The sequence below is a fragment of the Colossoma macropomum genome, unplaced genomic scaffold, assembly GCF_904425465.1.
Source record: "Colossoma macropomum unplaced genomic scaffold, Colossoma_macropomum, whole genome shotgun sequence".
Classification (NCBI taxonomy): Eukaryota; Metazoa; Chordata; class Actinopteri; order Characiformes; family Serrasalmidae; genus Colossoma; species Colossoma macropomum.
In genome coordinates this window covers 16,526,229-16,538,754 of record NW_023494784.1, presented here as the reverse complement: position 1 = coordinate 16,538,754, position 12,526 = coordinate 16,526,229, and the positions used below count along the sequence as shown (strand labels likewise).

Sequence of the window (12,526 nt, the reverse complement as noted above, 5' to 3'; positions counted from 1 at the left end):
CAACAGCTAATAAAGCACCTATGAATTGACTTTAAGAGCAGAAGTGGAGTGGCAACAAAACTACAGAGCTTCAGAGGTGAGGAGGAAGAAGGTCTGTCACTCTTCCACTAGAATCTCAGGCAAGGTAGGAGCTTTCTGTTTTTCTCCTCATCTTGGCTTCCTGCTGTTCCAAGCTTATATCTTAGCCGATGTTATGATTTGATGTAATGAGTGAATGTGTAGTGATATAGCAGCATCTGATTTAGACTGATGATATGGACTTGTGGTATAATATGCTCTCTTGCATGCTTAATGAATTGTTCTCGTACCGCTGCATCACAGAGACGCATGCACTAATTATTCCATACACTAATATCCTGATTTGAATTGTGGTTATCACACACGTGATTACTGTGGCATACATAATATTTGAGACTAAATTAATACATTAGTTTTGGATCACCCACTCTTCCTAAAATAGGGAGCTGCACTTGCTGCTTAATAGTATCAATGCTTCTGTCTTATCTCTGAACAATATATTATACTATTTTATAGAATAATATATTATAGAATAATTTACATGAAGCTCTGCTTCTTTCTTTGTGTGAGTGCATGAAGGTGTGTGATATTATAGAAATATCAATGTTAAGAACATGAGCCCAGACAAAGATGTCCAGCACCAGTTAAGCAAGCTCCTAAATGTAGATGTACTCATCTTTGGAAGGTTCATGAAGAAGGTTTCTGCCTAGGCAGTTGTCTTTTCACAGATTTCTTAATCTTTTTGCACAAGTCAATCCCAGAGATTTAAGCTCATTCAGAGTGTCTAGTTTTTACTTATTTTTAAGAAAGTGTTTATTGGTCACTAATTTACTCTATAACACCATGTGTGTACCTCTCCTTCATGAATGGCTTTTAAAACACACATTTGTCCTTCTCAGAACTGTCATAAAACACTGCCTTGAAACATAGGCTTGAAACTATGAATTTGAAACCATGTAACAGGTTACTGTAAGGGAGGTTTTAGCGCCATTAAATTCTTCAAACTTCTAGTTCCTATCACCACCACTGTGAACAATTCTGACTCAGTAAATTTCACATCAGACCTCGCTGACTGACTTTGTTTACGGCAATTTAATTGTTTGGAAGTGGAATCAGTGGAATTCTTTCTTTCATTGCTTTAGAACCTTTACATTATGTGGAGGATTTTCAGGTAATTCATACTCACATATCTCATTTTCAAAATGGTTCTTTAAAGAACCATCCATTGAAAGGTTCTTCAGAGAACCCAAAATGGTTTATGTATGGCATTGTGCCAAAGGACCCTTTTTGGCACCTTTATTCAAGTAATTTTTTCCGGTATTATTGTCATGTTGGTCATTAGTGTGGCATGGAAATGAAGTTAAAGCTCCTCCTGTAAATTGAAATAGAAATAATATCATAACCGTTATCTTAGAAAGCTCTGGAGTAGCAATTACAATTAGAATTTGTTGGATTTCCAGAAAACTTCCCCCTCTGTAGCATTGCTACAGACATTACCCTCAATTTGGGCTGAAGAGCTTATATATGTATTATTACTCTGTGTAAAGCATAACAGTATTTCTGGCGAAAGACATTGGCGAGTTAGTCAGGTTGGTGGCTCACTAATGTTCTCACTGAGGCAAATTATTGCCTGGATATCCATATCTGTTCCTTGAAATAAAACATTCAAAATTGCATTCTTGAGTGCTCCGCTGCTTTGAGTAAACAAGTGCTGTACAGTCATATGCCAAAAGCGTGTGCAAAAAAAGTGTGCAAAGCGTCTATATCAACACAGTACTGTTTCGTTAAATATATAAATAAGTGTTATGCCTGCGCTATAAAAAACTGTTCATTAAGTGTAGATGAGCCTTGGTTATAAAATGGACCCAAATAGAAGGAAAGGTAACCACATAGTTCTAATAAAAAAATCATAATTTAATTAGATAATAATTACATAATGTGATTATTTCCAGCGTTACAGAAGCTTGCAGGAAAATGTACTTAAATGTTTAAATTTAAAAAAGAAACTTGAAATATAAAAATAGAAAATCTGAAAAAAATAATCTCACAGTGTAATTGGTTAAGTCAACAAAGATGAAATGCATACAGATAGTAGACACATGAAGCTAAAGAAATATGTTCTTGAATGAGGAGTGTATTCATCTACAATAATATACATATTTTTGTCAGAATCAAGATATGTTCAGTCCCTTGAGCAGCACTGCTGTGTCTGATTCACTCGTACTGGTACGACGCACACTGACACACCACCATCATGTCAGTGTCACTGCAGTGCTGAGTATAATGTACCCCCCAGATAATACCTGCTCAGTGCTGGTCCTTTGGGGATCCTAACCATTGAAGTACAGGATAAAAATGGGCTAACTAAATATGCAGAGCAACAGCTGGACTACAGTCTATGCAGAACTACAAGGTGCACCTATATGGTAGGTACAGCTGATAAAATGGACAGTGAATTTAGAAACAAAGCTGTTATGCCTTATTGGTGTGCATGAAACTGCTTTAAGCAATGAACAGTAATGAAATATCCAAGCAATTTTTCTTTTTCTGAGAAACCATTAAAGTGTAATTGTACAGATTAATGAGCTGCTTGTGATATTATGTTTTCTACATGGGCACATTAACTGTACAGTATTTGACTACCTGAGTAAAGCACTGGCACATTTGGCAATGTTGCATTCATCACTGGCTATGCCAAAAGCAATTTTATGAAAACTTTTCTCACTCATAGCTAACTGAAAAAAAGAGAAATTCTGTGGGAAGTACAGCTTGTTAACTTTCAGTTGGTGTTTGTAGAAGAAGAGAGATTTTATGATTTTAATGTATTTGTTATAGCATTGAAATCATAGAGGAAAATGACAATAACTAACTAATTTTGAGAGTTAATTTGCTCCAGTGCTATCATGAAGTTCAAGGGTGTAAGACTGATTTGGAAAATGAGAGGGGCACTTTAATGCTAGGTGGCCATTAAATCTCAACTATTGTTTGTCAAGCTAGGTACTAGTCACCAGTAGCAAACAGTTGCCTGCTCTGCTGACAGCAGTAAGTCTATGCCTATTTCACACAGACTACTTCTCTGTGATGGGAACAAAGCAGCAGTGTGACTGCTAAAGCTTGCATGCGTACTGCCTACAGCTTGTGCTCTGCCAAGCAGTACTCATATCCATTTTTCACAATGTTTTACAGATTTTCCTAATAGATAAAAATTGAAGATATTTTGTTTTTCTTTAAAGGCCCATTTACATTTTTTTTTTTTCTTTTTTTCCCTCTAAGGTCTGCTTATGACATTTGTGTGGTTTCATGTAATTCATAATGAATTTTTACTTGGCCATTTTCCAACCTCTCGTCATCATTAAGTATTAAACAAGGTGTTTTGTCACTGTGCCTGTAAGACTGATGTATGTAAATGACATCTGTTTTGATTGGCTCTCCTGTACTATGCTTCATTCAAGATATCACATAAACAGTGAATTCAAAACGGGCTGTTTTTGCAGTTTAGTTTCCATATTTGTACTGTATTGAGTGAAGAGTGAATGGTTTTGAAACTTTAACAGTGTTTATGTACTATATCAAACTTATTTTAAAAAGCAGTGGAAATTTGTGTTTACATGTGGGTCCTTTAATTAAAACGTGTAAAACAGCATATCACACATCGTTGCCATCATCAGTTTTCATGCGTGTGACTGTGCAATCGTATGTAGCTTTTAGACCTAAAGGAAAAAATATATATATACACACCACCACTATGATAACAGGGATGAATTATAGAATTAGCGATTTGACATTTGTTGTTTATTTCTTTTTGTTTTCAGTGGTTTTCATAGTTTACTGTTTTAGTAGTGGGTCTGTAGATGAGGCACTGCTTCATTGCTGCATGTGGGCTTCATGTAGATGGTCTAACTTGTGCGACACAGAAGTAGCATGTGTATAATAACATGGAGCAATTGCTGGAGTGAAAGGGGTTTTGAGGAAGGCCAAGGCAGCATGGCGATGTAAATGAATATCGTCTGTGATTGACAAGTAACTTGATGGCTGTGTTTAAAAGGCTATAATCGCTGTGTTGGGAAAGAGAACTGATAGAGAACTAGAGAGGACTAATTTACCTTATACAGCTTGTTAAATAATATTAAATAATGTGTACAAACAACGTTTTGTTCACCTTTGCTCAGAAGAGTTCATAGCATTTTCCGTACAACTTAACCTACATCTTAGTGGTTCAGGTTAAATTGTGAAAATATACTACTATATGCCCCCCCCCCACCATATACAATGGTTCCTATGCCCCTGATACCGTATAAATAAAGAGCGTTTTAGGCCACATTTTGCCTCATGTAATGAGCATGAACGCAACAAGCAAGCTCATTTCCTTGTTGCTTGGGGATGTTCAGCTCAGTATATCTTAATTGCTTGTGTAATGTTTATCTACTTAGTCTTACAACAGTGGTCTACAGGGGTGCCACATTTAATACCAATGAAGGGTCTCTGTTCATCAAGCATTGTGCATTGTGTGTTTCATGAAATGCAGCCTCTTTAATGTGCTGTTAATAAATGAAAGCCAATCAGTTAATTTTGTTGGGCATTCAGCCTGGAGAAGCGCTTTGGCGCTTACTGTTGATGTGCTGTTACCATCAACAAAAACCTTGAAGTTAATGTTTTTATTTACCTTACTGCTGGATTTACGTACTGTGCTGTATGTGTAATGTAACAGATTGTTTTACAGACACAGACTCTTTCTAATGCTGATTACTTTCTAATGATGCACAACTTCAGAGGTCTATGGCTGGGCCTAGGAAAAACGATAACAATAATCATCGCGATATAACTTTCCTTGATAGAAATATAAGAAATGTTCAATAAATGTTCAATGTAATAGACCATTTTCACACTTCTGCATTCTAGTGATAGCCCTGATGGCGTTTTCTACTGCAAGGTGCATGATTAGAGAGAGAGGGAGCGAGAAGTAAAATGAGTCACCAAATATACTTTTGCAATGTTTGAAACGAGGGGTTAGACGTTCTCTGTTTGAGTGGAGCGATCAGTGATCTGGCCCTCATGTGACGAAGTTTGAGTGATGAGATAAGTGACGTAATTGTACTGGTCTACCACGAACTCACTTCTATCCTAACAAGCTTTAGCACCGTTAAATCACGTCTGCTCCACACGACTACAGTGCTGTGTTACAGTGCTCAAAGAAGCATATTTTAGTATAAGTGCATTCCCAAGCAACAAAAGTGAAACAAATAAGTGTTCATTCAATTCATGCTAGTTACAGCCCTGATTTAAACGAAAGTAAACTGAGGATGCTGTATGTGTGATATTGGAGAGTAGGAGAAAACTAGAAAGGGAAAGTTTGTGAACGAACTTTAAGTTGGCTTGAAAAAGCCAGTTAATTACGTTAAAACGTTAAAATGGTTGAAGACTGCTGATAGTTGTTAAAATATTGCCAAAAATTTTGTTAAGCAGAAGCTGCAGTATCTGTCGTGTATGGTAATTCATTGCTAGGTGCTACCATGAATGAAGTTCAACCTTAAAGTCTGTGCCACGTTAAATTTAGTGCTATGTTAATTGCAGTGCCAACTTAATTTTAGTTCCACCTTAAAAAATTCATTTGTTGCTAGGTGCTACCGTGAATGAAATTCCACCTTAAATTCTGTGCCATGTTAATTTTAGTGCTACCTTAAACAGAGTTCCACCTTAAATTCTGTGCCACCTTAAATTTATTGCTATTTAAATTGCAGTGCCACCTTGACTGACGTTCCACCTTAAATTCTGTGCCTCCTTAAATTTAGTGCTATGTTAATTGAAGTTCTACTTTAAATTCTGTGCCATCTTAATTTTTGTTCTACCTTAAATAAAGTTCCACCTTAAAGTCTATGGCACCTTAAATTTAGTTCTATGTTAATTGTAGTGCCACGTTAAAAGAAGTTCTGTCTGTTGATTGTGTTGAGTGTGTGTGGGGTGGGGTATGTTGAGTATGTGCTGTGTGTGGTGTGTTAATTGTGTGTGTGTGTGGATGTGTTGAGTGTGTGGTGTGGGGTGTGTTTATTTTGTGTGGTGTGTTTATTGTGTGTGGTGTTGGGTGTGTTGAGTGTGTATGGCGTGAGTGTGTTGAGTGTGTGTGGTTTGTTGGGTGTGTTGAGTATGTGCTGTGTGTTCATTGTGTGAAGTGTGTGTGGTGTGTTAATTGTGTGTGTGTATGGGTGTGTTGAGTGTATGTGTGGGTTTGTTGAATGTGTGGTGTGGGGTGTTTAGTGTGTGTTTATTGTGTGTGGTGTGGGGTGTGTTGAGTGTGTGTTGTGTGTTTATTGTGTTGGTGTGGGGTGTGTTTAGTGTGTGTGTGCTTATTGTGTGTTTATTGTGTGTGGTGGGGGATGTGTTGAGTCTGTTGTGGGTTTATTGTGTGGGGTGTGGCGAGTGTTGAGTGTGTGTTGTGTGTTTATGTGTGGGGTGTGTTGAGTCTGTGTTGTGGGTTTATTTTGTGTGGTGTGGGGTGTGTTGTGTGTATGTTGTGTGTTTATGTGTGGGATGTGTTGAGTGTGTGTTTTGTTTACTGTGTGTAGTGTGAGGTGTGTTTATTGTGTGTGGTGTGGGGTGTGTTGAGTGTGTGTTGTGTGTTAAATTCTGTGCCACCTTAATTTTAAATTAAGTAAATTTAGTGCTATGTTAATTGAAGTTCCACCTTAAATTCTGTGCCACCTTAAATTTAGTGCTATGTTAATTGCAGTGCCACCTTAAAATCAGTTCCAACTTAAAAAATTTATGTGTTGCTAGGTGCTACCATGAATGAAGTTACACCTTAAATTCTGTGCCATGTTAATTTTAGTGCTACCTTAAACAGAGTTCCACCTTAAATTCTGTGCCACCTTTATTTTAGTTCTCCATTAAAGAGAGTTCCACCTCAAAATCTGTGCCACCTTAAATTTATTGCTATTTAAATTGCAGTGCCACCTTGACTGACGTTCCACCTTAAATTCTGTGCCTCCTTAAATTTAGTGCTATGTTAATTGAAGTTCCACCTTAAATTCTGTGCCATGTTAATTTTAGTGCTACCTTAAAGAGAGTTCCACTTTAAATTCTGTGCCTACTTCAAGTTAGTGCTATGTTAATAGCAGTTCCACCTTAAATTTAATGCTATGTTAATTCAAATTCCACCTTAAATTCTGTGCCATCTTAAATTTAGTGCTATGGTAATTGTTCTATGCCACCTTAATTATAGTACAATGTTAATTAAAGTTCCACCTTAAATTTAGTGCTATGTTAATTGACATTCCACCTTAAATTCTGTGCCATCTTAAATTTAGTGCTATGGTAATTGAAGTTCCACCTTAAATTCTGTGCCATCTTAAATTTAGTGCTATGTTAATTGAAGTTCCACCTTAAATTTAATGCTGTGTTAATTGAAGTTCCACCTTAAATTCTGTGCCATCTTAAATTTAGTGCTATGTTAATAGCGGTTCCACCTTAAATTTAATGCTATGTTAATTGAAGTTCCACCTTAAATTTAATGCTGTGTTAATTGAAGTTCCACCTTAAATTCTGTGCCATCTTAAATTTAGTGCTATGTTAATAGCGGTTCCACCTTAAATTTAATGCTATGTTAATTGCTGTGGCACCTTAATTTTATTGCAATGTTAATTGAAGTTCCACCTTAACTACTGTGCCACCTTAATTTTAATGCTACCTTAAAGAGAGTTCCACCTTAAATTCTGTGCCACCTTAAATTTAGTGCTATGTTAATTGAAGTTCCACCTTAAATTCTGTGCCATCTTAAATTCAGTGCTATTAATTGAAGTTCCACCTTAAATTTAAGGCTATGTAATGATAATTCCACCTTAAATTCTGTTCCACCTTAAATTTAGTGATTTGTTAATAGCAGTTCCACCGTAATATCAGTGTCGGTGTAAACTCAGTGCTACCTTAAAAGAAGTTCCACCTTAAAATTCATTGCTACCTTAGTGCAATTCCACCTTAAAAAAACTCATTATGTGTGCTGATACTGCTGAGCATTAGGCTGCATTAGGAGCATGTGAGACTAAGCGCTCCGTGCGTGAGTTTGTATGTGTGTGTGAGAGAGATGGCCATTGTGACATCACGTGTGGCATGCTGCCAACATTCCGCCCATTCATTCCCTATGGGAAAAAATATCGACTTTGTACGTTAATTTTCGGAAAACCGTACGTCGGATCGCTTAGAAAAGCACAAGCACACCCCGCGTGGCTCTAGCTTGAAAACTGTAGGAGGAGTAGCATTTAGTTTTTTCAGTATAGAATAATAAGAAGAAGAAGATTACGAAGAACAGCAAGTTGGCTTTTTCAAGCTAACTTAACTAGCTTCCCAGGCTAGCTGTTTTTAGCAGCTGGCTAACTTGAAGCAGCACTCGCACAGTGCGGCAAATTGATGTTACTGTAGATCAAACGACAAAAAAAGCTTTGATTTCAGCTTAAACGTACCTAAAAGGAAGGTGTTTGTCTAGTGCAAGAAAATCACACCACAGTTAAAGCTTTTACACAGCAATCGTCAGATATGTTGCAGTTCTTTCACCCCTCAAACTACTATGACAGCACAGAGAAATCCAAATGTCTGCTAGCTTCTGGTTGAATATTGTAATCCATCATCGACGCACCAAGCCAGCTAATGTTTGCTATTCGTACTAAGCTGATGTTGTTGAGGAACTAAACAGTTCAGCAACAGTAACCAGGTAGTTTGCACTCGTCACCAGACAGTTAAAAACAACCTGTTTTCTTTTTAAATTATGAGTTTTATTATATGAATAAAAAAATCAAGGGCATGTTGTGTCAGCTGATAAAAAAAAAATCTAGCTTTCTGCCACTATCCCATGACAGATTTATGAAATGTTCTACTGTTCTAGTGTTTATGTTCACTACTGACATTAATTTCCTGTTTACAAATGCATAATTGCAAAGAACAAAATTTCTCTGGTGCCTGCATCATCTCATTTGCATATAAAGTAGAAAAGCAGCATGTAAGCAAATTCGTGCCTGTATTCACAAAGCACCGCAGAGTAGGAAGACTGATCTTAGATCAGATTCTTTCTGTTTATGATGGTCATGATCACAAAACTAGATCAGCACTTAGACTCTTAAGGTGGTGTGAATACAGACCCATATTTTGTTTGTTTAACTGAGACTCATGGATATGGACAAGTCCAAGCAGAATGTGGAAAAACTTTACACAGATGCTTGGAGCTCGTTTGGAGTTTTGCTGAGCCATCTCGGACAAATACATTCCATTCCAGTCTGGGTGTTTCTAACTGACCAATCTTGAGACCTAGTCTGATGATAATAACATAAGTGGGTTTGACTCTCTCTCCCTGCAGCATTGGGCCTCTGTGGCCATTAGGCAGATTCTCTATTGGAGCAATGACAGGTGAAATGGAGCACAAAATCCTAAAACCTGAAAATGCCCCGCTCCTCTCTTTCTCTCACACACACACACACACCCACTGACATTGGCTATTGTTTATCATGTACGTGCATCATGTAAGTACTGTGCAAAAGAATTAGATATAAAATATATATTCAACAGAAAATTTCACAGATGCCTCAACAACTTTTACATATAAATATTGTACAGTATTCAGTGTGTCCACTCTTGGCTTTTAATACAGCTTTCGTTCTTTTTGGGAGACTTTGCTTTTCACTTTTTAAACATGCTCAGCTTTTCAGAGAAATGTGCAGGGATTTTTTTTTTTCCACATCTCCAAAGTTCGGTCTTACTAGTTGGTTGCATTTTTTGCTTCTTCTGTTCCGAAGTAATCCCAAACACATTCTGTGATGTTGGTCTGAACGCAGACAGTCCATTGTTCTCAGAACACCAGCAGCGTCTTTTTCAATTTGCAATTTTTATTTATTTGTTTGTTTGGCGTATTTCCTTTCCTCAGTATCATCTTCTTGAAAGCTACTCATCCTTCTAGACCCATGACAGTAAGTAGTCTTCTCACAGTGGAAAGATGGACAGAAACAGCTCAAACAAGCAAGCTTGTAGCTTAATTTTCTCCTTTCTCTGAAAGCTTTAAGTACTGCTTATGTGCTGGTGACAGTTTTGGTGGTCTGCCAGCTCTTGCATGTCTGTTAGGAGTCCCATTTCCTTTCTGTATTTTTTTTGTTATTAATCCACTTTTGGAATCTATCTATCTGTCTATCTATCTATCTATCTATCTATTCATTCATTTATATATATATGTATGTATTTTATTTAATTCTTTTGTTCACCTTTGGCTTTCCCCTTCCTCACACACTTGTATGTAGATCTTATATCTCATCTCTTTTGTAATATCTCCTGTACAATTGATACCTTGTACTTAATGGCCATTTGAACTGGAAATTAATTAAATAACTTTTGCACTTCTTGACTGTTCCCTTCAGATTGTTCACAGACTTTGCTGTTTACCTCTTGCAACTCTGTTTCTGACCAGCAACCAAAAAGGCAAAAACTTCATGCTCCTCCAAATATTGTGTGATATCTCCCCATTTCATATCTGTCGCTTCATTTGACCTTGGCCTTTCATTTCTTTTGTCATTGGGATGTACCACCAAATCATGCAAAATCAATGTCCGCTGTCCATTATGAGATCAGAAAACATTACATCCTCATGTCCTCCAATGACTTGTCTGTCACTTTGCATTTGGGCCAGTAGTGCTGCGGCTGGTGTGGAGAGAGGTGCCCCTCATTAACAGCTCTCTCCCCCAGTGTAACTGATGCAAATAACAGCCGAACGCTACAACCGGCAGATATGAAATCCATACTTCATGCATTTTGCATGTGGGGTCAGTGGTCAGTGACCGTAAATGAAGTGGCAAGGTTTTTATTGTTCACTGGGTATTTACCAAAGAAATTACTGAGATATTGAGCTAATTGAGCTGAGGGCCTGGTCGAAGAGTGAAAAGGTTTGACTATCCATTTTATTAATTCATTTAATCAGAACAAAAAACATTGCAAACACATGCAAGACCACTGGGCCTAAAACATTTATTTATTTATTTGTTTGTTTGTTTATTTGTTTGTTTGGCTGATTTTGCAGTGGATTGAAAATTACAGTGAAACCAGAATTTGTTCATTATACCTTTCATAGAATACACATTGTACTTACTAGCTTAGAATGTGTTAATTGTATTATATTAATTGCTTAAGTGTGTACAGCATTTCTACACAAGTAAAATATTGTATTTATATTACATTAACTGGAGATGCACTGATCATGAGTTTTTAACAGCTGATTCTAATTTGTTTACAGACAAATTGACCAGTGGCTGATTTTTATTAGCCTCTTGTAGGTGTAACAGCAGCGTTCAAATACAGTGTGAGTGCACTTACCTGACTCATGTACCTCATAAAATCGCAACACAGGTCAGCCATAATAAAAATGAGAATTTTGCCAATTGCCATTCGTGTGTTCGTGTCGCCAAAATTATGTAAACTGAAGGACAAAATAGTATTTGCCATTAATGTGAAACTGATATATGCATTTAAATCAAGTAAATTTAGTGCATTATTTTATTCAGTGCACAGAACATTGTGATATTGTTGTTGACATTCTATTATTTCCTTTGAAATCTCATAAATGCTGTGATTGGTGTAATCATACATTATGGTATCTGGAGCCCTTTTCCCCAAAGCGCCCATTTATCACTGTAAATGCGTTTGTACTCTGCAGCTGTGAAATGGTGATTTAATGCGAGTGTGTTCTGTTGACGAATATGTTTCTGTGCTGGCTGATAGGATAGATGGTATCTGGAGCGTGAACGGGCAGTGGAATGGCTCTGAGGGGCCGCCAAAGGCCTCTCCGGCTGGAGCAGTTGGACTCCGCCATGAGCAGCTTTTCGGCAAGCCTGGATCACTATGACCTGCAGGAAGATGCTGAGGAGCTGGATATGAGCTACAGCACTGATCACTGTGATGGCAAGCTGTTGGGTGAGTGACTCTTCACTACTCAAAGTGAACTCTGACCTCACCTTTTAATCCTCAATTCCAGAAAGTGTGGGCACAGGTGGGACGGTATGTAAAATGAAACAAGTGATCAGTATATTCTGTTTGACCTGTTTTAAATTGAAAATTTGTTGAAAAATGTTTAACCTGATAAACTTGTTTTTGGTAAACATGCACTTATTTCAAATTTGATGATTGCAGCATGTTTGAAAAAAATGTTGAAATAGCAACATGCTTACCACTGAGCACTTGTTCTTTTATTATACAACCCAGTGAAAGTGGATTTTTTTCCCCCATTCTTGCTTGTTATAAGTGAAATCCCCCCCCCCCAGCTTGCTTCAGCTGCAATTTTTTTATTTTTTTAGTTCAGAGTGCTTTACAGAATGGTGATAAAGCTTAACAGTAATAGAAGAAATTATGAGTATTAATTTAAAATCATGTAAGAAAATGACACAGATCAAATTAAAAAGATAAATAACCAAGACGTAGACTTTTAATTAAACGCTAAGTTAAAGAGATGTTTTCTGTATTTTACTGAAGGCATTTGCAGAAGGCCATTATC

The 12,526-nt window shown here is 37.1% G+C and overlaps 1 protein-coding gene across 1 annotated transcript in view; it reads left to right on the top strand.

The window, feature by feature from the left end:
- Positions 1-6: 6 nt before the first annotated feature.
- Positions 7-12,526, top strand: part of si:ch211-168k14.2 (phospholipase D1) — a 51,232-nt gene continuing 38,712 nt past the window's right edge. Inside the window, exons 1-3 of the mRNA XM_036579275.1 lie at positions 7-124; positions 9,920-9,962; positions 11,758-11,949. Of these exons, the coding sequence (XP_036435168.1) occupies positions 11,793-11,949 (157 nt within the window). The 5' untranslated portion in view covers positions 7-124; positions 9,920-9,962; positions 11,758-11,792. The remainder of the gene's footprint in view (positions 125-9,919; positions 9,963-11,757; positions 11,950-12,526) is intronic.